At 39.0% G+C, this 26,946-nt stretch overlaps 1 protein-coding gene across 5 annotated transcripts in view; it reads right to left on the reverse strand.

The window, feature by feature from the left end:
* The window catches only part of Rora (RAR related orphan receptor A), a 691,433-nt gene that overhangs the window by 23,509 nt on the left and 640,978 nt on the right, over positions 1 to 26,946 (reverse strand). For all 5 annotated transcript variants that reach the window (XM_074066095.1, XM_074066096.1, XM_074066098.1 and 2 more), the window contains 2 exons: positions 15,614 to 15,699; positions 1,487 to 1,628 (listed from right to left, as the gene is read on the reverse strand). In XM_074066095.1, coding sequence (XP_073922196.1) covers positions 1,487 to 1,628; positions 15,614 to 15,699 — 228 coding nt within the window. The remainder of the gene's footprint in view (positions 1 to 1,486; positions 1,629 to 15,613; positions 15,700 to 26,946) is intronic.

Consider the following 26,946-nt stretch of genomic DNA (forward strand, 5'->3'; position numbering starts at 1 on the left):
ACCAAACTTGCTAACTGATGGGTTCTTTCCTGTCAAGGAAGATATGCTGTCCTTTTGCACAGAGGAAACACGTGACCTGGAATATGGTCAATTCCCAGTTTCTTCTACTCAAAAGGAAACTTAGATGAGACTGGTTCACAATTAGGCAGATTAGGGACTCTGAATTTCAGGTCCATAATTTTATAAGCCCCAAATTCACTTCATACTCAGAAATTGTGCTATTTCTTATTTGTAAACTTTACAGAAGGTATGTTGAGGGCATTTCATTTTTTGCCAAAGAATAGTCAAGGACACCCACAGGGGACACTTATTCTACTGTGATTCTGCAACTGTGCTTTAACTTTTGCCTTGATAGTAATAACAGTAATCACACCATGCAGGAAATGAAATCAAACGGCTGGCTTGAGAGAAGGCACACACAACTTGTGACTTTTAACCTGTGAGTTCCTAAGAGCTATACCTAACTTTATTAGTGCCGTGGGAGGTGAGCTCTGCAGAGCTGCATGTCTCAGGAATTTCTGAGTATACAGAGCAAGTTCTCTGAATTGTATCTTCCAATGACAACAACTTTATTTTTGTAGTGTTGTACAGGGTGGCCTCATAGCACATGTATGAACAAATGTGATCCTGTGCCTAGGTGGGCCCCCAGGCCCTAAGAATGTCTGATTATGGGAAAGGCAGGCTTTCCACAGGCTGAAATTTCACTGGAGGAGTCATCTTCTTTCAAGGGGATCTCTTAAGGCAGCCAGCTGGTATATTCAGAAATGTCCTTAAAATGGACCCGCTGTACCTTCTGCCCAGCTCCCATGTATAAGAATAACTGTTTTGAAATCTGGTGTTGATTATTCAGTGTACTTAAGATAGTTTTCAGGAAGATCTTGAAATGTTCTATAATTGAATGATAGCTGGTCCTAGTCCTTAAAATAGCTTCTTTTTAATGAAAAGAACATTTGTCATTGAACCCCACTCTGCACTATTTTCACACATTCTGTATGTACAAATATTTGACTTTAGCATGGATTTCAAAGATCCAGTTAGCATAAAAGTGATTTCATCCCAAGTGCCAGCAAACTCTCTAGTGGAAGGCAAGTGACCATTTTGGTTTGTATTGACTCCTAGGGAAAATGGCTACACAAGGTCTTAAGGCTCTCAGAAGACAATTTCAACTAATTCATGTACATGTCATGTCTGAAATGTCAAAAATCTGATGGTTTTCTCATTACAAGACATCTCCCCTCTAACCTACCTGCCCCCTCACACACACACACACACACACACACACACACACACACATGCACACACCAGCCCGCCATATGACTCCAACAGACCATGGTGAGAAAGCCACTGCTGTGAGTTCTATAAAGCTGCCAGAGCACCTGGATGGAGGGCCAAGAGGGCATTTTCTGTCAGATCTGGGTCTATGTTTCAGAAGGCACAAAGTTTCTCCACCCCCTGCTTCTGTACCACTCAAGCTGCGCTAACTCACCATCTCGAGACATCCCCACAGCAAGGCATTTCTGCAATCGACAGTGCTGGCAGCGGTTTCTACTGGTTCGATCAATCAAACAGTTCTTCTGACGAGGACAGGAGTAGGTGGCATTGCTTTGCTGACTTCTCCTGAAAAAGCCCTGTGATTCAGTTATAAAATATAAAACAGGTTAGTATACTGAGTGGCATTAATATTTAATGGAGAATTAAACTTGTAGCAGAATCATCCAGGAGACCATTAATGAAATTAAAGTCACTTCGTTTTCCTTGAGTAAAATTGATCCCCAGAGCCTAATCCTCTGTCCTTTACACATGCAAAACTTTCTTTAACTTCAGCAGACAGTTGCCTATGTAAAAGGCACATCAGGGCCTATTCCTGGGTTCTGATGATCAAAAGCAATGTGGTAGATTAAATGATACAAAGGATTTATCTTTACTCTTTATCTCCAAAGTATTTTTAGTAAAATAAACACAAAACACTTCTCTGGGATGTCCAGAGTTAAGGAAAATGTAGCCACACTATAACTCAGAGTGCTACAATCATGACACACTGGGGTAATCTCTAAAAGACCACTTAAAACTATTGGCCCATGAGGCAACTCTTACCCCAAGTTCAGACCTACTGGGGCAAGCAGTTAGATGTCACTCGGAAGGAAGATTGTGACAGATCATTCAGATTGGGGATTCTACTTAGTCCCTGACAGTTTGGAAATACCAGTGTTCAGAATCATGGCCTTTAAGACTTAACAGATGCAATCTGATATGATCCAGTTTTCTCTTGTGTGTGAGAAGGTCTACAAAGATGCACACAGAGCTACTAACCTCCAGAATTTTATTTTTGCTTCTTTGTTTATTAACTTAAATTCTTAGCTCATTGATTTCCAATGTTTATTCTTTTCTGAAATCTGCAAGTTTTCCTTTTCTTATGTTTTGCCAGCAACCCACAAGCTTTACTATGTGTTATTTTCATGATCACTTGAAACATGTTCCATGGATTTCTTCTGTAATTCTGATATTATTTAGAAGCATGTTTCTTAATTTCCAAATACATGAGAGGTTGTGGCTACATTTTTATTGCTGACTTATCTTTAAGTGGTTTTGTAAAGCAGGCATGTATGCAGAAGAAAAATAAGGTAACTGGAGTCATTTTTGTGAAGTAAAGCATGAGAATTAGAATCTTCAAATAGTGAAGATAAATGACTCCAACAGAGAGGACACTGGTGGACAAAGTACCAGTGACAGTACTTTTCCTCTAAAAGATTTTTCTGAAACCTGATTTGGCAGTTGTATCAAAATTATTAAAAACTACTCAGCCAGAAGTTACTTGTTAAGAAATAAACCTTAAAGGAATATTAGGAATGGTACAAAGATTCACCTGCAAGGATGCTCTTCACAGTACTAGCTCTAATATGAAAGAAATGTAGAACCATCCAGCATTAGTGAACTGAGCCATATTGTACATCCATACACTGGAATTCAGCTGTCATTAAGAATGGTAATTCAGAAATCCATTTGAATACTATTCAATTTGAATTATTATAAAAAGGTGATGAAAATCAGCTAAAGTACTACATACAGTATAATTTAATTTTTGAAAAAGAAAAAAAGGAACCCATATATTTAACAAAGAAAAAACTTTGGAAAATTATGCCTGAAAATGAAAAGAATTTTCAGCTTTCATTGGTAGGGCCACCAATAATTTTTCTCTTCTTTTTGTTTATCTGTGCTTTTTCTGACTTTCTCCTATAATGTATACATAGAAAGGTACATGAGCTACTTGAAAGAACAATCTAGGATAACTACTTCCTGTGTGATGACCAGGGGCCTTTGTGTACCAAGTCACTGCACATGACCTATGTGACCTTGTTTCCCAGCTCTTTACTTTTGAAAATCAACCTGGGAAGGGTGTGTGTGTGCACGTGTGATCCTGATGTCTTCTTGCACTTGCTAACCTGCTTGCTAACCTAGATGGGAGCAAAGGTGAGGGGCTCAGCCTCTCAGCCTGTCTATTGTACTAAAAGTACCCCAGATCAAGTCTGGTCTCTTCTGTAAAGCAGTCTCTTCTCAAAATATCTGAAGCTGTGTGTGTTGTGTGTGTGTGTTAGTCTCCTGTAAAAAGGAAGTGAGAAGAAATAAAGCTTTCTTTGGGGCTTAATGGAGAGATTCCAAGAAAATATAAATGGAAACGGATAATCCTTAGAAAGAGATACCAATAGGTCATCTGTGTAGGTGTTCATTTCAGTCCAACACACACAATCTTTGTCAAAATGGAGAGGTGTTCATTTCTTCCCTGAGACTCAGCCACTACTTCCACCCTCCTTGCGTATTATCTTGCATGTGCCTGGGTGGGTGCTTGGATCTGGAACTTAACTTGCTTTTCCTCTAGTTGTGATTGAATTTTGTGGGCTTCACATTAAGGTTGTTAGAGCTTGTTTTATTTTATTTTATTTTATTTATTTATTTATTTTAATTTTATTTTTTTTTTAATTTTTCTTTTATTATTCATATGTGCATACAATCTCCCCCCCGCCCCCACCCCCTCCCTTACCTCCCACTCCACCCCCTCCCGCTCCCCCCCTCAATACCCAGCAGAAACTATTTTGCCCTTATCTCTAATTTTGTTGTAGAGAGAGTATAAGCAATAATAGGAAGGAACAAGGGGTTTTGCTGGTTGAGATAAGGATAGCTATACAGGGCATTGACTCACATTGATTTCCTGTGCGTGGGTGTTACCTTCTAGGTTAATTCTTTTTGATCTAACCTTTTCTCTAGTTCCTGGTCCCCTTTTCCTATTGGCCTCAGTTGTAGAGCTTGTTTTATGATCATTGATATGTAGAATGTCTGCATATTCTCTGTTCTCCTTTCAGTGGAACCAGTACCTGAGGGCTGCTACCTAAGCATCTTTTCCACAGACCTAATCAGTGTATCTGGCACTTCCCTTTTTAGGTTCTTTTCTATTCTTAGTTTTTCTTCTCAAGATCCTATCCAATTTCTTCCCTTCTTTCAGAAGTCTAGAATCCAGAACTAGACACAGCTCCTGAGTAATGGCTAGGTCTTTAATAAAAGGGATGCTACCTTTTAGTGTCCACATACTAATTTAACATCACACCTCTATAAAGTTCCAAAATGTTAGCACAGAAGCCATATATAACCATCAGTCTGCTCTAGAACAAGGTAACTATGGAAGGGCATCGTGGTGATGCACAGATAGACCAATCTTAACGAGTGCTTGCATTAATCACATCTTTTTATTCAATGTTTTTGATGCTTTGACATCTGGGCTTTGTTGGCCCTGGAAGTACTGCTCTTCCCAAGCATAGCCAGTGCCTACAAAGAGCCCACAGCCTTTCATATGCAAACCAAACAATCCAGAATCCAGAGACCTAATCCAGCAGTCTCCTTTATTAGGCTATTATTCCAGCCTCTATTCCCCTAGCCCTTAGCACACACAGCCAGCTACCAGACAACTAGCTCCCTCTGTATCTATTCAAACTAGCCAATCCTAAACCTGCTTACCCTGCTGTGCAAGTTCCTTCCTGTGGAAACCACAATCAAAGCCCTGGCCCCTGTTTTCCTGTCAGTCCCTCTGACCTATCCTGGTGCTTCCCCTGCATGGCCTGCTACAAATCCTGTGTCTAGGGATTTGTGAGTGTAACAAACTTCTTCCTTTATAACAGTCATTTCCATATCTGGATGTCTCATGATATCTGATTAGAACAAATTGTGGGCACTGTTAAAGCAGTGCTTACTCTGTGCTTTACATGGATTGTGACACTTAATTTTGACAAGGATAACATGAGATAGGTACTATCATTTCCCTAGTTTTAAGGCCAAAGAGGTTGAGCCTCACTGAGGTGCAATGTCTTACTCAGAACCCACATCTAATATAAGCCCACACACAATATGAATTTTCAAGGTTTCTTTCCAGAAAACTCATACTGTTGTCCCTTTTATTTTCCTGCTTCCCTGTATGTCAAAAGAATTCCTTCTTGGCTATTCTCATAGAAAGCAACCATTGAATCAGCATTTTAGAAAAGCACAATATGCATCATGAAGTAGTAAGATGAATCCGTTCTGAAATTAGTGTGTTCTTTTAGATTCGTCCCTTTAGCTGACCCAAGTTGCTGCTGTCCAGGCATTTTTACAAGATCCTCTTTTACAGCTGCAGCTGGCCAGAGTTTAGGCGTCACCTAAGAAAAATCAGTCTATGATTTCATCATTTCTCCTCATTCTGACTGGAAGTAGTACGCCCCTTTTGCTTCACCTTACTTATATCTCAATCACTTTGGCTCATTTACAAAGCAAACAACCACAAAACTTAGGGCAAGGGCACAGAGTTGCTATCATTAATGATGCCTGAGTAATTATGCCATAAAATTGGAAGGCCCATCCACAGGGCATTCACATTCCCTTTGAGGAGTGGCCCTGTGGCTGGAACTCATGTCTGGCTTCCAAGCTGTCTACTTGGAAGATGGCTCCACTTACTTAGATGTCTCAGTTTGGAAGGGTTTGAGAAATCAAGCAGACATACTTAACTCTGCATCATTTATTCCTCAATTGAGCCCACTGAGCAAATGCTTGCTAAGAAGTTCTTTGAGCAGCATGGTTAAGAACCAGAGAAGAGATCTTTCTTTTGGACTCCATCAACAGAGTCAAGACCACAAGGAGAACTATCCAGTACCAGATGGGAGGGGTCAAGTAGGGTTATATAGTGAGAGCTGTGAAGGGAGAGACTGGGTAAGCTACCCTGACTCAGCCAAATCTTGAATTTTGCATTTTTTGGGGGGGGAAAAATGGCCTTTTAAAATTTCTTCTCTTTTAGCATTCCTTGTGGGGGGTTCCCTTAAAGGTTTGGGAAGTTGAGCTGATAAAATATTAAAAGCTAAAGAACACACAAGAGAAAGAAGGATTAAAAGACAGAAAAGTGTAAAGTATAGTAGATACCTTCCTACCTAAACATAGAAGCAATATATGGTCCTAAGTGTAGACACAGGATCTTGTCTGATTGGGGAGCAATCCAGGAGAAGGTCCCTCTGAGAAATGAGTGACCCAAGATATAAGTTCAGGGTTGGACAGTCTGAGAGGAGGGAGAGCAAAGCCAGCATGTGGAGTTTTGAGAGAACTGTGGAGCTGTGTACCACAAAGAATGTGCCGAAGTTGTGAGTTAGCTGGAAAGATAGCATGTAATTTTGCAATTTTATAATTTATAAGATGAGCTAATGAATTAGTTCTTTGGCTTTTGTAAAAGTTTTTTTTTTATTAATATCAAAAAACATGGCGATGTTCAATTACAAACCTGGTGGGCTTGTGTGAAGAGCAGCCATGATGAGCTTCAGGTTGCAAGACACTTAGTGTGGCTGTGGCACACTACCACCACCTAGTGGCTGCAGACTAACATGCAGTCATTGCCAATAGAAAATTAAACTAGCATAAAAACAGGCCTTTAAAGCTGGAAGGAAGCTGAGATGTGACCAGGTCCAGTGGTTCTCAAAGACATGGTACATCAGAATAACCCATGGTACTTAAAAAGTGCACCTTATATGGGTTAACTTTGGGGATATAGTTTAGGGAAACATTAGTTTGAACAATATGAAATTGCCATTTTTATAGATCTAAGCAGGAAAAAAATGTCAATTTTGTATGGTAAGCATTTTAACAAAGCTTCTTATAGATTTTGTCTTCCTCTTGTAAAGAATAAGAAATCTACTCTAGTTTCTACATATAACAAAAGTATAGCTCATAATATTAAATGACTTTGGGCAGTGCCAATATTGAGACTCAAACACCAGTGTCCTCACACTTAGGTATCTGTACTGGGAATTGAACTTGGGGCCTCACACTTGCTAGGCAACCACTCTACCACTTGAGCTACAACCCAGCCCTTTTTGTTTATATTTTGTTTTTGAGATAGGGTTTTGCTAACTTTACCAGGGCTGGCTTCAATTTTTTTTTTATTGTTGTGCTGGGTGGAGGTATATCACAGCATTTACAAAAGTTCTTACAATTGAACAAATATATTATACTTGAATTCACCCCTCCCCCCTGCCACCTCTCTCCTTGGTCTCAAACTCATGATCCTCTGTCTCCCAGCTCCTAAGTAGCTTGGATTACACATATGCACCATGCCCAGCTAAGTATTTCTTCTTAAGTTTTGGATTAGCAAAACTGACATCATAGTCTCAACTTCCTGACACAAGAGTTCTGGTACTTTAGTTTTCTGCCTCAATTTTCATGTCTTGAAGACTTCTTACCAGTGCTTCTTCCTTTAGTTCACCTTGTCTTTAAAGTGCCTTTCTTTGAGTTTTATTTCTGTTATCTCACCATTCTCTAGGGCAGCCTGTTCCCTAGTACTTTTTAAAAAACAACATGGCTGTCCACTGTCTCCAATAGGTGGGAGCCATCCCAAGATCAGAACCAAAGCTTTGTAATTTAGGAGAAGGCTGTTATCAGGGTGTATGAGCTGAATGCTAAAATTTGAGGAAATCTGTTGTTAAATCCAGTTGTTAAACTTAACCATGTTTTAAAAATTAACTATTATTTTCTTGTTCTTGCCATTATTTTTACCAATTATATCTGAATGGTAGAAATACTATATACTGTGTGCTACTGTTCATTTCTTCCCTACTCTGCATTCAGCAAGATGGCATGTTGGGTAGCCCGAAGTGACTATGGAATGGGAACATTTACACCATAGAAGTTGGCACGTGCAAAAATTAGGGCTTGATTTATTGCTTTGCTTGCCTAAATTTAAAAAGCGATGTAGAAAATGACAATAATGCAGATCAAACTTAAAAGTATGTCATATTTGTAGCCATCTCCTTGTGAATAGAATAGAAAAATGACTAGTTCAGTATGTGAAAACTATTATCTGATTCAGCAAAGCTGTTCACACCATCGCTGATGAGTAAGTGAAGTTTCACAATGTGCCTTTGTGGTTTCACTTTCTTCTTATCGTTAATGTAATAAAACATCAAGCAGAATTCATGTCGAACTATACACTTCTGTCAGCTGCAACCACAGGCAGAGTAAGTTAACATCAATGAGCATCCAGTGAGAATCACTTTGTCTATATGGAATTTATAGTGAAGATATTATATACTTTATTTTACTATTTATAAATTGTGAAAAATTATGTCAGTGAAATATGCACCAAAGTTATGTTCCTTCATGTTGACACTTCTGTTTTCTGGAGAACTGGTTGTTAAAAGCTTACCAGCCTGGACTGGACTGAGCCCAACCCTGGCTGGGGCCCCAGCTCACCATTAGGCTGTCCAATGAGTCTTCCTACTTCTGATAGGCATTAACCCAAAATAGCGGTTTGACCTTCTAGGGCCTCATAGCTTTTCCACCACCCACACAAGTTCCAAAAACTTTGGCTCAATGTTTTCAGAATAGAAATATCTTAACTCACTGTTCATCTCCCAGTCTTGTCTCCTCCACTGTTCTCTGTGACAGATGCCCCCACCCCGGCTACTCAAGACAGAAACTTCACTTCATCTCTCCCTCCTGTTCACCTATACCCAAACAGTTGCCCATTGGGCAGCCTGTCCTCACTTTCCCATTTCTATCTTTACCACAATTTTCTGGTGTTTCTACATATATCACCCCCTGAAATGGTTATTATACAACCACCAAACTGGTTACCCCACTTCCCTTCTCATTCTCTCCAATCCATTTCATACTAAAGGTCTTTTCCTACAACTTCTTGAGTCACTTCCCTGCTTAGCAGCCCTCAATGGCTCCCTACTGACCCCCTGGAGATGACTACCTGTCCATGTGTCTCTCTCCCATACTCTGTACTCAGTCCTCTTCTCAAAGTCACACATTGACCAAGCCTAAACTACTGCCACTGCCTGCAAAGTCTACTGCCCTTCAGAATTCCCTGAAACCTTCACATTCTCCAGGCTCTTCTGTAAGCCAGTCACTCCCAAAGCCAGTTGAAGGGCCCTTTCCATGCGTATGTCCCCCACAGTTTTTAATCAGTTTCCGTCAGTCCCCTGTTTCTTTGTGTCCAGTACTAACCCAGTACTTAAAATAAGTCAACAAACACATGTTGAATAAATGACCTGAGGGGAAAAAAAACCGGTAGTAATAAAAACAGGGGTGACAACCATATTCTGAACACCTGCTGGATAGTAGGAAGCATATAGGATCCTTCACATACCTTGTCTGTCATTCACAAGTTACAAATTTGCAAAGAAGTATTTTTAAATCTGTTTTACACATGAGAGGTTTAAGTCATATGTCCAAAGTCACATAGCAGGTTAGGAGAGGTGCAATGATTTGAATTTCTGAGTCATAGGTGTGTTTTATTCTGAAGGCCACAGGACTTCTTAATGTACCACCCAAAAGCATGAGGCAAACATTTGGACAGAGTGAATCAAAACCAAACACAACCCCCCCACACACCTTTCAGTTCTGTAGTGAAAGTTCCATATAATGATTCAGGTATGGGTGATGGTATTTTATAATACTGAATACCAAGTTTCTATGTGGGTAAGGAACACTCATTTGCTAGGTCTCCTTCATAAAAAGTCTGGAAATATACATGACATTTCCTATTGGGGTTATTAATAGTTTGGCTTACAGGTGTGGGTTGGCCAGCCAATGAGCGGTGGGTATTTGAGAGGGTATTCAGGGGGTCCTGATCTAAGGGGTCCCCTCTTGCTTTGGGCTCCTTTTCAGGAAGCACAGGCTGAAATGCTGATCCAATGTTTGGTCTTTTGACAATTTTCACTTAATGAATTGATTCCTACAGTTCATTAACATACCCACTTCTACTTCTGTATACACATATGTCTTAATTAGCTGCTCATTGGCTGTTTAATTACAAGAAAACAGCTGACAGCTGCCTTGCTGAATTCTAATGGCAGACGCTTTGGAACGGCTACACATTTGCTTTTGACAACCAAGATTTATTCATAACTGTGATTTATTATGAGTGCTCATATGCCTGCCAAACGATGATCTTTTCCAATACAACTAAAAACTGGAAATTTGGAGGACTGTTAAAGTATGTGTTTACCTTTCATCTTATTTCTGACACTGTGAAGGGCAGAGAATCCTATATGTAAGAGAATGCACTATGTTCCAATTTTATTTTTCTTGGGAACTTTCTTTTGAGAATGTTCAGAAGCATGAGGGTAAGGAAGAAGTATCATTGGGTGAATTTGGACAGAAAGTTAAGTGTGAGGAGAGAAGGAAAAAGAGTAAGGTAACTCAGTTTTACTGAGGAATAAAGAAAGGCCATGCATAGATTAAAATCAGGGAAAGGAAGAGGCAAAGGAAATGATAAAATTAAAATGGGTAGGAGTGGGACAGGAATAACAGTCTCCAACGAAGCAAATGAGGAAGGAAATTTGTTCTCTCAAAAAGAAAAAGTTAGCTGGTCCAGCCCCATTCCTCATGCATCTGGCAGTCATAAATCATGGAAATTTGGATCTCCTGAGCAAAATTTCTTCTTCAATACTGACTGGCCTCCTGTAGAATTGTTCATGCAAGTGATATCAGATTAACGCTGACCTCATATGTCCTACTTGGTAAGTCTAGATGTCTGCTTTTGCCTGAGCTTGGCCATACTCAAATCTAATCCAAGTGAACACATTCAGCAACCATCATTCCTAGGCAAACAAAAGGAGACCTTCCCTGAGCCACATACCATGTCAGGGCCCTACCTGTCACATGGCCTCAAGCCCAGCATTTCTGTGAGCTGTGGAAGGATGGGGTTACTGAGACATGATTAAGACAAAAACAGTTAATTTTTGCAGTGTTAGGGATGGAACCCAAGGCCTTATGCATGCTAAGCAAGTGCTCTGTATCTGAGCTACACCCCAGCTTATCACTTGTATCTAACAGAACTGAAACTTGAATGTTCTAAGCGCAGAAACAGCTTGTCCTTCCCCAAATCTAACTTTCACTTTGAAGGGCTAGCTCTAATACCGGGGCTAGTTGCTGTAAAGCATTAAAATAAAAATATTGAGCCTGAATATATCAATGCTAAAAGGTTCACAGAATTAGTTCAGGGCGAGTTAGTTTTCACAACTGAACTAAAAATTCTAGAATTCTCTAAAAGACAATTTGGGCTTAAAAGGAACATTCTTGAAAGTTTCTCTTTAGCAGAATACATAAAACATTCCAGAAGTTGCTTTAACAATTTCCTTACAGGAAAAAATAGTATCAATTATATACTCTAGATATCTTTGAAAAGGTTTTCTAGTGTTATTTTAAGAGAATGTTAATGGTAGGAAACCATTCCAATTTCCCCTCTTTCTTTCAGAAGAACAAGTAAAGCTCATTTTCAATTAAAAAAAAAAAAACAACTTGGCATAATGGTGTCCTTAAAAATCGGTAATTGCATTCAGTCAAACTGGGTTATAGGCCACCCCCTAAATACAATGAATACAACCAAGACTCCCTATCTCCAGGCTCTTGCCTCTGCCACTCCCACTTCTTGCTCTTTTCTCCCCAGCCTAAAGTGTCCTCCCAGTCCTTCCTCACTAGGGAAATCCCCCCTCCACCTTTTTTTTGCGGTACTGGGGATCGAACCGAGGACCTCATTCATGCTAGGCAAATACTCATCCACTGAGCTACATCCCCAATGCCAAACCACAGTTTTCTAAAACCCCTAGATGTGCTGGCTCCTGGACATGCTTCTTATGTCATGCCACAGATTGTGACCTTACTCTACTCTTTAGTTCTTATACTGCTACTTAGCCTTTCCCTCTGTAGGCCTCATCTGTGCAACTAGACCACAAACTGCTTGAGGGAAGGATAGAGTATTTTATGTCTTTGGATTCTTTTTTTATTGTTAGTGGTGGTTGTTTTTTTGAGAAAGGGTCTCACATTGTAGCAGATGTTGGCTTTGAACTCATTCATGATCAACCTTCCAAGTGCTGGGATAAGAGCACATGTCCCCACACCTGACATGTCTTTGGATTCTTTTTTTTTTTTAGAAGTACTGGGATTTCAGCTTGACTTCAGCAAATACTTTCAGCAAGCACAGCACTCTACAAATGGCCTGAGCCATGCTTCCAGGCCATTTGGCTTTGGTTATTTTGGAGGCAGGGCCTCATTTTTTGCCCAGCCCAGTCTGTACTATAATCCTCCTATTTTAAACTTCCTACTGCTCTGGGGTGACGGGTGCATGCCATGGTGCCCAGCTATTGGTTGAGATGGAGTCTAACCATGATCTTTCTGATCCCAGCCTTCCAAGGAGCTAGAATTATAGGTATGGGCCATTGGCACCTGGTCTATGGATTCTTTACAGTGTTTACAGTATGTGACCCCAAGACAGTGCTCATATTATTGCTGTTTTTACTGACAGGTTCTATTAACAAATTGCCAGTCGCCATAAAAATCAAGACTGGACTCATGGATAGCCCAGAAATAATGTCTGAGTACACTGAACAGCATTACCAAGGCATGTGACCTCACTTAGTAAGTGCTTGTTATGTGCCTGCCCCTCTCGAGTGCTTTACCTGAATGTCTGTGATAACTCTGTGAAGTCGGAGCACAAGCCTAGCACTAGACCAGCAGTAAAGGGGACCAGCAGAGTGTAAGCTGGGAAGAGCCAGGAACAAGAGAAAGAGCTGCTTGAACACCTACTAGTTTTCCTGCTCATGTGCAATGCTTACCTCAGCAAATACGTGAAAAAATAGATAATTATTTCAGCAAATGGGTTCTCTACCTTCTTATGGTTTCAGGTTATTCTTATGTAACTTAAAATATACTCACAAAATGATTAGCTCAAAAAAATGATGTCACCTTTTTTTATCATTAGATATTTATTGGATATATCTAGTTAGAAATTTTCCTTATGCCTAATAGATAAATTATTTACATGATATCACCACCATCATGTGGTTAGAACATGATAAATAAATAACATCAATGGCAGAAATCTCTCACTAGGAATAAAAAGGTTAGTTAAAGCAGAGAGAAACTATAATGCAGAACAAATACTACATGCATCAAATATAAACACACAATCGTGTACAAATCCCAGGCTGGGCAGAGTCCCAATCTGTTAATAAAATCACATTAATTGTTTAGTGGCTTTCATTGTATAATGTCAACAGAGCAGAAGAATAGAACCACAGATAACTGAAAACCACTTTGGCATTGAGACTGGACACAGAGGAGACCTGGAAGGGAATCTAGAAAAATGGCAACTGTAGAATAATAACTGTCGTTTGTTTTCTTATTGTTTTGATTTTTTCATGAATAAATATTGGGGCTAAAAGTGTACATTGTATGTGCCTTTGTAAACACAGTGGGACTTGGTCAGTCAATTCAGATGTTACTGAACAGCATACTGTTGAAGTATTCCAGACAAAGTTGTTCCCCACTCCTATCTGTTCCTCCCCTTCCTATACACCTTTGTCACTAAAACGACACATAGAGTGACTGACAGACTCAAAGAGACTGATCAGTTTCTTGGGTAACATGAAGATAATGAACTGATGTCTAGGATGCTGCCTGGGGTACCCTGTCTTTTAAGAACACACCTGGGTAATATGCCAGGCCCCAATATCAAATTTTCTTGGGACCCCTGGTAGGCAAGCACTGCTGTGTATATGACTTTCATTGAGAAAGTACCTGTCATTTCTAGCAGGGACATGGTTTGGAGGAAGGGGTGAAGTCACTAGCTGCCCAGCACATTGGCCAGACAAAGTCCAAAAATCAATGGGGTGACAGGTGTCAAGGCCAATCCTGGGATGGCAGATTGAGAAAGAAAAGGGCCTAATGTTGTTTTTTTTTTTTTTTCCCTTGGTAATACAGAACCTTGAGGCCTTGAGGGTTACCACAAAGATGAATAAACCAAAATAATTCAAAAGCTCCCTACTCCTAAAAAGAAGGTGATTTAAAATGAAATAGGTGTGTTTGGTGCTATGTAAGTGTCTCAAGCTTCACTAAGAAAGGATCAACATGAGGCATTTAAATATGTACTAATTAGCAAATGTTAGATGCTTAACCTTGAAACAAAGAATTAAAGAAGTTGCGAGAGTAATTTTCCTGAAGTCTCTCAGTAATGGTTTGCATCTGTAGGAGCTTTTGTGTTTTATGACATTGCATATTCTAGTTTCACTAAAGGAAAACAAACCAGATTCGATGATTTTATTTTTTGCTCAATCTCAAAAAGCTGAAGGGCTAATTCAGGCCTGGTTATAGCATTCAACTCTCTCAGAGGTCTCCTGCATGTTTGAATAGCTTCTCTTCTATTTATTTTGTGCTGTTTTATCCTGTAAGCTGTCTCAAGGCCCTTTCCATATAAGCAAGAGGATTTGAATCTTAATTTGAAGCTTGAGTAACAGAGGTAATCTGGGTTTGGAGGAGTGGTCTTGAATTATTAGGATAGACATCTTTATTTTCCATTCCCACATTATGTATGTGCTGTATCCACTGCTTAAGATCAAAGTAATAATAAAAGATAATAACAATCACAATAATAATGATAATATTTATGTTTAAGTAGTACTTTTCCACTTTAAGGTCTTATTATTTAGAGTTTCTCATTCTATTCTAGGAATAGTCCTAAGAGGTAAGGAAATCAAGTGTTATGCCTACTTTTTAGATGAAGAAACTGAGTCACAAAAAGATTAAGGCATGCCCAAAACAATGTGGACAACCTGGCTGGCACCAGGACTAGAACTCAGTTCTTCACAACAACCTTCCCATAATTTGGCCAGATGTGTTAACATCTGTATGCTAACATTAAGATTCAATCACATTCCCATGTGATTAAACTTATTGGAAATACCTTTTGATAACCCTGTAACAGGGGCAGCATAAAAGTTCACAGTTATCTTTTTTCTTAAAAAGATAACTAAACAGATAGCTCATGAGTTCAATCTTGGGATTGGAAGTGACAAAAATAAGCAGTGCTCAAATAGCTTTCTCTAGTCTCCTGATATTTTGAAGGAAGGAATAAAAGTATATGTGACCAGTGTAACTGGTAGTTGGTGTTAATTATCATTTAACACCAACATATTTATTCTGTCGTGTCATTTCTCATCATTCAAAATTGCAAGGAGTTGAATTTGTAGACATAGTAAGAAGTAAAAAATAGAGATCACAAAGATACATCCTAACATTAATAGAAACAACAACAATTAAAAAGGCTTACCTTGCAGCCTTCACACGTAATGACACCATAATGGATTCCTGATGATTTGTCTCCACAGATCTTGCATGGAATAATTTCAATTTGAGCTGTAACAGAAGCACGCAACCAGTTAATTACATTTTCTTTTAAACACCTTATAAAAGTGTTCCCTGATCAGCATTTGTATAGTGAAAACTAATAACCTGCTAAACATTATACTGCATTAACTATTCATTGCTGAACTGTGAGGGCCCCCCTAGAGCCCTGGACTAAATTATGGCCGCTCGTTATATAATAGCTTTCGGGTTATTAAAATGGGTCATTTGAGAAGGTGTTTAAGAACCCACAAGAAGACTGGAATCAGCATTTCAAAGCCATCCAGAACTGGAGAGTTCGCAGTTTAGACCTCAGAGAAAAGCAGATACTAAAATGTTTCCTCCAATCTCATTTTCCATCATTACTTTTAAAAGGTCATAAATCTATCTTGGCTGAGCATTGTAGCTTGACCTGTGGAGAAAAACACGCTCCAAAAAGTCAGGCCTACTTAGGAAAATGATTCCATTCCAAATATTAATGAGTTACATAGGATGGCAAGTTTAGAATTCCTTTCTCGTCTTTTTTCTAAATTAATGTAGTTGCCATGTGTTTAAAATTAGTTCATCTGTGTACAATCAAAACCCTTCAACCAGAATGCTAATATCCTATCTGAGTTTAATAATGATGAATCTCGACAAATAGGATATGTTGCTTCTGAGTTTTTTATGTTGGAAATTGATTTCCTGGTAAAGCCTGCATGTGTTTCTAGCCAACTGGTTAAAGATGCCTCATACCAAAAGACTAACCAAATAATTAGCATATTTTACACCAAAGTTCTCTAAGCACTGTCTAAGCAAACACATTCCATCTTGAGTAGCCTTATAAAGAGCATAATTCAGAACTGAAAAAACTTAAGGAATAGATTAGGCAAAAGAAAGTGCTTAGATCATCTATTAAGTAGAATTTCTAAGTGAAATAAAGACCCAAGGTTGAGGTGTACCCAAGATGACAACCAACAGTCACCCATCTACCTGGAATGTTCTACTATCCTAAACTTACTTTCCATGACTTTTTGCCACTGGATATCAACCTGTGAGATTACACACACAAACCAACTGCAAGGCCCCTTCCATTTTATATTTATACAGTTTCTACATAGCTCCATGCCTCACTCAAAGCGGTGACTTTGTTGAGATTATGTCCCATGACGTAAATAACACACATACACACAGCCCATTCTTTCTTCTAATTCAATCTCATATCCTGAGACAATTACTTTGGATTTGGTGCAACGTTGCATTCAATACTTACTAAGAGCACACATGAAGCTACTGAATTTGACCTCATTATAAACCATGTGTCCTGCTGCCTCCCTTTCCAGGGAACTAGCACAGGTACTAGTCTAGTGACTTTCAGGGGAAGCAAGCTATTGTTTTTAGTGCTGGAATCCTGCATTTGCTTATTCAGACTTAGACACTGTTCAAAAATCTAACATTCAGTGTATTTTCTGCAATCTGGAGGCCTTCTGATACCCCAATAATGGCATCTATTTATCTATTCTGAGTGATACAATTTACTGTGTTTAAGATTCCATTTAACAAAAATGTCATTGCAAGTCTACCTCCCCATAATAGTGCCTTGCTTGATTTCTTCAAGAAAAATTCTTTATAAACTATAACAATGCCTCATCTTTAAAGACCCTTTATCCACAGTGGTCAGGGAGGTCAGTACTGGGGTTTGAACTCAGGGCCTTCTGCTTGCTAGGCAGCTTCTCACCACTTAAGCCACACCCCAGCCCTCCTCCTAATATTTTAATAGAGTCAAGGGAAAGGTTTGTGCCATAGACTGTCTGTAGCACTAGGCAAACAGTCATGCCTAACATTTTTCAGACTCACAAAAGTCAATTGGTAGTAAAAAAGGTGTCTGAAAGGTGATACCAGCTGAGAGTTATACCTGAATTTTCCCACATGAATTATTGTCTGTGATGAGAACTAGCCTCCTCCACTCTTACCCATAAGGCATAGAATAATCAGGCAACACAAAGAACTTGGACCACCTACTAAACAGGGTTTATATGTGAAATAAAGAAGACCAATTTGGAGCTACTTTTGCCTATATTTCATCTCAAGCGGTAATCACAGAAATTAGAGATACATGAACTGCTTTAGGCCCTGCAGTTTAAGGCAGCATCAAAACCACCTGAGGCAGTCAGAGTAACAATAACCTTAAACTTGGGACTTTCAAGTGTTATCTTCATTCTGTCTTAACAATGGGGAGGTCAAGTCTATCTGGTTAGTTCTTTATAGGAATAGGAAGGCCCTGGGGGGCCATTTGGAGACTGTTAAGTAAAACTTCCTTGAGTCAAATTGGAAATGTATATTGCTGTTCTGTCGGCCATCTATCAGAAGTGAAAGGATGCTGTTTAAGTGAATGGCCAAAACGTCTGCTACTGGCTCTAGTAATCCTATTAATTACAGATATGGCTGTCTGGCATGGTGTTTTGCTTATGATGGGGAGGCCCTGGGAGTCCCATCCTGGCCTTAGCACTGCTGTCCTGGAATGGTTCATGGCCCAGCTAGTTGCAACACCAACTCAGTGTTTGGTGTCACTGTGACAGGGCTGCTGGCCTCAGTCAGGCTCCTTTACCCTTGGTTTTCTGCCTTGCTTCAGTTCCCAGGGTGTTCAGATCTCTAAGATCCCTAAACTGAGACATACTGTACAAAATGTGCCGGGGGTCATGAAAGTTAGAATGAGTGTTCATGTGTCCAAGTGCCCAGACCTTTGTCCCTACTGTGCTTATGCATAGCTCCCAAGGTCAGTGTTGGATAAAGAATCAGAATTAGTTAGAACAAGCTTCTCTAGAATCTCACAGCAAGGGGATAGAAAGGTTTCTCCAAAGCAAGGTTCAAGTATTCTGTTTGGCCAGATTAAACTGCTGTACTGGCCCACCCCCTGCATGACTGTCTTATCTCAGAAGACGATTTCGGTTCTAAGTGCTCTTTAGGAAATGACAAAAATGCACCTGTTCCTAAAACAAGCCCTGTGAATGCCGTCTGATCACACGTTGGTACTTCCAAAGCAAACATTTACAGCTTGAGCAGGGATTTAGTCATCCTTCCATTTAATCCCACAATACACAAAGGCCTTCCCCATCCCCACTTGTATTGAATTTACCAAATCAAATGAATCAATGAGAAAAAAAAAGGTTGTCATTGCCTTGCAAATTTTTCAAAAGGATGGCAGAGTAAATCCCATAAATTGGAGTTTTCAGTCCAACAAGGAAAAAGATAAAAATCCCTTTGCCCCTTGCCTTCCATCCCTCCAGCTTTTCCATTTTCTACCCATGTTGTATCTTCTCAAAAAATATTCTTTCAACACAAATTATGAGTCTTGGCCCACTGCACACATGAACTCAGCCAGCATTTCAAAGGCTTAGTTCTCTCAGACACCACTACTGTCAACGTTCACAAGTATATTGATTAAATTAGTGCACATACATATTCATCCTGGCAAAGAGACTTATTGTGTAGTGGAGTATGAGAAGCAAGACACGTCTATATCATCCTGAATTAGCTGCACAAAGAACAATCTTGGTATGAAAAATTCTAATTTGCCCACATTTTCAGCTCTATTGCCTAAATAATTTGCTCTCTTCTGCAGACTTTCCACACCTGCAGAGACAACTTTCTGACAAGTGTCAGCAGGAAGCTGTGGAATGCAACCGTGCTCATTAACCAAGTGGTCCTTAGGATAGGTGGTCACTTACCTTTGTACTAATCTAAAATATTTGCTTTTTATTTTTAATTATAAAATGGCAAGAACATGGGTACTGATGTTCTCAATACCTCATTTATTCCTCAGAACCTATCTTTGGAGATTTAGCTATCAGTCCAGAAAATAATGCCCAGATTATTAAAATACCTAAAGAATTAAAAAGTAAAGTTGTACAAGAGAGGTACTCATCACTTCATTCTATGGGTGAGTAGTGTTTTCTTGATCACCTAATGGGTTTATAATCACCAGGATAGCTAACATACATCTGTGCTTATAATATGTCAGGCATTATCTTCTCCAACAGCCCTACGAGATAGGCATGGCACTATTGTTCTTGTCATTGTAACCATCATTACCATTATCTGCATCTTTTAGACTAGAAAACTGAAGCTCAGAGAGGCTTAGTAACTTGCTGAAGTCAGACAGCTATCAAATGGTAAAGCTGAGATTTTTACATACATTTTGTTTTTGCTTAAATTCTCATCATACTAAACTGGCAAGCTAAATTATTCTAATATCAAACATCATATTGCTTTTAATATGTAATTATTAACTGAGGATCAAAAGACACCATCTTTTAGGCTAAATTTGTACTCTATTCAGGAGCTGATGACAATCTCCACTTCTGGGAGTTATCTGCCTAGTATATAACTGAGAACAACCATTAACATTGTGGGCTGCCTTCTCAATTTTGCAGAATTCCAGGTAGAATATTTGACCTTGAAATGACTGATGCCAAGGTTTAACAATTCTTAAGGCTGGGCAAATTACTTAACCTCTCTGAGTCTGTTTTGAAGATTCAATGGTACAATGAATAAATAAAAGTTGACCATTTTATACATGTTATCTCTGTATGTGTCCATCACGTAGTTCTTAGATAGTTGACATTCAATAAATAGTAGTTATTATTATTGTTGTTTTTGATAAGGAATCCTGCCTTACAGTGAAATGAAATTCTTTTCTCCAGACTCTAAGCTCTCTCCGAAGTGGGGATAAAGAAAAGCTGCTTATCCTCCAAATACTGTTGTGACAGGCAGTCCCTACCAGCTATCCCAGTGATCCTTCACAACACTGGCACTTAACTGTTTGCTGCAACACAGTGTATGTTGCAATCAGTCTTGGGATGTGTCACAAGAAATTTGTCACTAATAGTAGTAAAAAATTGTATATTTTTATTAGTTCATATAAAATAAACATACTCTATGGACCCAGGCTTACCCCAATATCTTTCATTGTAACTCATTTACATATCATAGACTTTCTTGAATTGGACTAAAGTGGGGAGTGGTGTTAACTGGAAAAGGCTAGCAGGCAAACCTTGGGTACACCCATGAGAGTATATCACACTTATGAACATGAACCAATTTTGTGTGTCATGCAAAAACTTACTGCTTGAAAATAAACCTGTCTTTTACACAAATCTGTTGGTGGATTTTTTCATTTTTGTTTTTGTTTTCTCCTGGAGGGCTGAAAGTGAGAATACAGAGGACTTTTCAGTTGCTATGTTACATATTTCTCTAATATTATTATTATTTTTTTTACAACCAGCATGTATTACTTTTGTAAGCAGAAAAACCAATAAAGATTAAAAAGAAAAACCCTAAGGCATTGATTTTATTTTCAGTAAAATGGCTTGAGTCCTTTATGGATTAGTCACTTTATTTCATCCCCAGTTTTAAACTGCTAGGGTATTAAAGGTTTTCTGCAGCTGCCTGCATGGCTGCCTGGCCTTGGTGTCAAGGCTGGGTGGCTGAGAGCTGAGAGCCTCCACCCAATTCCCTGGAGTGACTTTCGGGAGCTCTTGGCTTCTACAATTTCACAGCCCTTCTGTTTTCAGGGTCTCCAAAGACAGTTGTGCAGGTTGTGCCCTGCCCCAGGGAGCCAAGCTGAGAGGGCAAAGGTGAGGGCTGAAATTCACCTGGCTGGAAGCCCTGCTGAGAGTAGCTACAGCAGCCAGGAACAAGGGAGGCCTTTTCTGATTTGCCTGCTCAGCCTGGCTCCTTTTGGTTCAAACCATCTTCCAGAGGTGGCACCCTCATCTGTAATGTGCAAAAGTGCTATGTATACCACAGGGGGAGCATTCAGGAACAAAATGGTTTCTCTTCACTGCTGCCCTGGGAGGCCTGACCTGATCCATGAGGGTTTGCAGAGGGCTTTCTTTTCATCTCCACTCTGGGAGGGGCACAGATTTATGCCCTGGCACTGGGGAGAGGAATACAATGTGACTCTCTTCTGTAGCCTGGGCATGTTCAGTGGTCCGGCTGCACACTGTGCACAGTAATAATAACTTGTTTGACCACATAATACTAGATTTTCCCCCTTATGTAGTCTTTTCTTCCCTTGGTTTTGGATTCTTTCATGACAGTATTTAATTCTTGCTTCATGTCGCCAAAACAATTAAACCCCTAATTAGAAAAGCCCTATCTCGTCCATAAGCAGTCTTATAGTCATCATGCCTGATATTTACAGAGTTCCATACAGTTTAGCAGGTTTTTGATACAGGTTTTTCATACTTACAGTATCCCTGAAGGATGCAAACAGGTGTTATGACCACCATTTTACAGATGTGAAAAGAGAGCCCCAAAAGAATTGAATGGCTTCTTCAACATATCTAGATTTTCCAGAGTTTAATTGTAGAAGCAGCCACATAAAAGATAGGCTTGGTATCTTTTTCCTATTCCAGATTATTTGATGCCTGTAGATTTATGTTACCTGCAGCTCTCCTGGGGAAATGACACCAGAGAAAAGAGTGAGGATCAATTCAGCTAAGCGGTGGAGTCAAGCCTCCCTTAGACACTTGACTGTCTGGGTGGCCCCAGGCAAGTCACTTACACCTCCACTTCCTCTACCTATAAAATGGGCATAATTCTTACCTCCCAGGCAGGTGGTAGTAAATGAAGGCTTTCAAATCTCTTTGAAGATGAAAAACCTATATAAATGGTAAGCTTTAGGAAGCTTGGTATATCATTCTTGGCAAGAACCAAGACGCTGTGTCCTCACTACCCACAACAGGCTCTGCTACAAAGAAGAAAAAGTACATAGTACTGTAATTTTCATCTACTAGCTAGATGTATTTAAATTTTTTTAAGTCATCCATTTCCAAAATGCCTTCTGAGGACAGATGGGTCTAGATATTGCTATGCTAGTCTCAATTTGAGAGAAAAAGAGCACTGAGATGGAGAAGTCACCTCTCTGACAACTGTCACATGCAATGCCATTAAACTGAACTATTTAACCAGGACTCCTAGAGTCTTGTTGGGGCACCAAGGAAATGGTATGATTTCTACTTTTTAAACACAATAGACTAGACACACATGTTACATTCTGACATTCGAAGTATTAAGTTGGTTTAAATGACGCTGTTTGATTATATTCCTACAAAAAAAAAAAAATCCTACACCTTGCTGTGGCCCTCCTCCCCAAGTCTTAACCTTTAACTATTGGGAAGACACTAAATTGCTTTAAGTTTATTGTGATTTCCATCGAAAGCTCAGCAGCTTCTAAAAGCTTCATTTTTTTTGTTGAGCAGAAGCTTTTTAGTTTTATGAAGTCCCATTTATCTATACTATCTCTTGATTGCTGTGCTGCTGGGGTTCTATTGAGAAAGTTCTTACCGATACCTATTAATTCCAGAGTATTTCCTACTCTTTCCTGTACCAACTTTAGAGTTTGGGGTCTGATATTAAGATCCTTGATCCATTTTGAGTTAATATTGGTATAGGGTGATATATATGGATCTAGTTTCAGTTTTTTGCAAACTGCTAACCAGTTTTCCCACAGTTATTGTTGAAGAGGCTGTCTTTTCTCCATTGTATATTTTTAGCGCCTTTGTCAAAGACAAGTTGGTTATAGTTGTGTGGCTTCATATCTGGGTCCTCTATTCTGTTCCACTGGTCTTCATGTCTGTTTTTGTGCCAGTACCATGCTGTTTTTATTGTTATTGCTTTGTAATATAGTTTGAAGTCGGCAGATACTTTAAAGCAACTGAGGCCAATAGGAGAAGGGGACCAGGAACTAGAGAAAAGGTTAGATCAAGAAGAATTAACCTAGAAGGTAACACACATACACAGGAAAGCAATGTGAGTCAACTCCCTGTATAACTATCCTTATCTCAACTAGCAAAAACCCTTGGTCCTTCCTATTATTGCTTATATTCTCTCTTCAACAAAATTAGAGATAAGGGCAAAATAGTTTCTGCCGGGTAGCGAAGGCGGGGAGAAGGAGGGAATGGGGGGGGAAGGGGGGAGAAATGACCCAAACATTGTATGCAAATATGAATAAAAAATATATATAATAAAATAATAAAAACTTCATTTTTTTCAAAAAAACTTGTAAATACCTACCAGATATGAACATATACGAACACACCTGGAACAACTAAAATCAAGTATTTGCAAACTAAATATAAAATTAGGCAAAATGGAAGGTTTGGAACTTGGACGATTTTTTTCTGCAGTCTTTATATTTGTAAGAATTAGGTACCTAAGAGTTAAATCTCTAGACCAGAATGCCCCAAATGAATTCAGAGAAAGCTGAGCTCACTGTGCACGCAGGAAGTCTCTGAAGAACAAGAAAGCCAGGCACAACTTCCTATGTGGCTTCCTGTGAATGTGCAGGTAGTTCTGACAATGGGACTGAGTATTAATCCTTTGTCATGTTTCCTTACCTACTAGATTAAGCTTTCTTGAGAAACAGACTCTCATTCCCTGATGCATATGTAACTTTGCTGAAAGCCAAATTCACATGAGCATATTTGTCACTAGTCAAGGAAATTCTGTCAAATTACAAAGGAAACAGACTTTTTCTTACAGAAGAATAGTGAATGGCTTTGATTTTTAGACACAGTTTTCTCTAGAATTCTCCTATTACACGGCAATGCACAAAATGCTTAAATTCAAGGCAACTGACTCCTTACCTTTCTTGATAATTACCTGGCAATTAACTAAACTTGAGTGAAAAAATTGATCAACAAGAAAAGAAGCCTACTAATACTTCATCTACTCATCCATTGGGTGAAACACTGAACAATTTCTTATCGCAAAAAGATGGTACCACGAAGACCAAAAAACACAAATCCTTTTTTCTTTTTGTTCCTCCAAATCTAATCTGGCTCTCTTAAAAATAGAATATATTTATTGCTGAGAATTTGTAGGTTTGAAATCAGGGGCCAAGACAAAGGTAACTAGCCACTCAACCAATTATTCTCAGTTGGGATAAGATCTAAGATTCTAGAGTTAACTATTTTTTTCATACTAGTTCTTAAAGATTTACTAGGACCCTGGGATCTAAAACATCTGACAGAAAAATCCTTCTCTTGAATCTCTCAGTGAGGGTTTAATGTCATTTCATAACGGCAGAAAAAAGAATCCATTTTATTTGACTAATGGCTTGATTATGCTCAATGGAAATTCCTAATAACTTCTTTTCCAACAATAGGTGTCCCTTATGATTTTGGATCATACTAGATGCAAAATATTATCTGAATTACAGAACTGCACTTAATCTCTTCTAGCAATCAACCTCACTCTAGATACTGATTCCTTTTTTCCCCTTAGCAAGAAGAATTAAGCCACATTTAGGTTAAGTCTTAGTTTCCTCCAGTTGAGGACAATGGGGTCAGGTCTTTGCTGTCATCATCCAAAGTCTGTTTTTCACAACAACAGAAAAGTGTATCTTTAAAACCAAACCAAATCTGGAGATCTTATCTACTTTCTGCTCAACCAAAAACATCAGAATTACTCTTCCTGCATTTCATGATACAATCCTACTTTACACAATTACACCAAAATTCTCACACCTAAGCCCAAGAGATAACCACTCCATTTTACAGCTCTCTTAAATTCACACCTGCCTGTGCATACCACAAACTATATCCATTTTACAATCTTGATATTTCAATTGAGAAGCTTTAAAAAAATGGGTATACATATTATTACAAAAAGGGAACACAGCTGGTGACTCAATACCATGTCCAAATACAGAAAAATCTGTTGACACAGAAATGGGTCTTATAATAAATAGGATATTTGTTTAAATCTATTTGTCTTATGGCTTTATGTGAGTTTGGCCCATTATATACTTGGCACATAGCATCACAGTTCACTGAATAAATAATTCACAACATTCCGTTTGCCTCTCAGAGTACTTTGTAAAAGACCAAAGTCTCTTGCCTAAAAAGTCAACCATTGATTGCTAATTCCAGTTGCACAATTTCCATGACCTAGCTGTACCATCACAGAAACCAGATGGATGAAGTAACATGTACAGAAGTAGGTCAAAGTCACAAGAATTCAGGTTAAGTCATAAGAGTTTACCAGGCAACAGAACCCATTGTTTCTTTCCATTAGCTTAGGTGGTTTTGGAAGATCAGTTACTGCTCCTTGAACAGTGGATTATGTCATTTAAGAAATATTCCCTAACCAAATAAACTTTGGATTCATGACAAAAGGTTGGAAAAAACTTGTAACTTTAAGCCTTGAAAATACATTTACCTCTTTCTGTATCAAGTCATAGAGACTGAAAAGACAATACATCCACAGTCATAGGAACACAGTTATGAAACTGAAACTTTCTTGGTCCACAGATCATCTTAGGGTGCAAGGATGATTAAAGATCCTGTATTCCCCACTCCACCTCTGTTCTTTCTCCAATTCAAAGAGGTCTCTCTAGAACTAGCAGAGGGAATTAAGCTTTGGATGAGAAATCATAGAAGGATCTGGTTTTTATTAAGAATCCCTAGCAAACCAGTTAGACTTGCCAAAAGCAGAAGGGTAGATGTATCGTATTAATCATTTTAAAACTGTAAGATCATCAGGAACTGGTGACCAACTCTTAAATGACAAATTCTACTAGCTTTACCACCTCTGATTCTAGGATGTAGCCAATAGCATCCAAAAAGATCTGGAAAATTCTGAGCATTCAAATACATTGTAGATGTCTTTCTGTTATGCACCTCTTTTTAAAAAATTGTCTTTTAGATATATTTCTAAGACAACCAGTTCAGCCAGGCTCAAGAATGACCAGAAAAATGACATGAGGAGTTTTTTTCTGACTCCTAAATGTATGCTCTTTAAACTTGCTGATTAAAGGAATAGTTCCATTCATTCTTAATTATAATATATAAGCTTAACCAAAGAATGCAGAGCAACACGTGCACAGTTGTTTCTATGTTCACTCCCATGGGGAAAGAGAAAGGGTTGGTGGTTATTTCTTAGTGGGAAAGGGAAAGAAAGACAAGGACTGCAGAGCCTTGGGGACATTAAGTAGTTCTTGAGACGTAAGGAGAAGGAATGCTCTGGACCAAGCTAGGAGACTATCATATTTATTTTAAGAAGGGCTGACATCTAAGCACCACTTCACACACTTTAGCATCAAATAAATGTCATTTCTCCCCAGAAAAGAGAAATGTATATCCTAGGTGTTTACCTTGAAGCTACCTATTTTTTTTTCTTTTTTTTCTTTTATTATTCATATGTGCATACAAGGCTTGGGTCATTTCTCCCCCCTGCCCCCACCCCCTCCCTTACCACCCACTCTGCCCTGTC

The sequence above is a fragment of the Castor canadensis genome, chromosome 2 (genome assembly GCF_047511655.1).
Source record: "Castor canadensis chromosome 2, mCasCan1.hap1v2, whole genome shotgun sequence".
NCBI classification, from domain to species: Eukaryota; Metazoa; Chordata; class Mammalia; order Rodentia; family Castoridae; genus Castor; species Castor canadensis.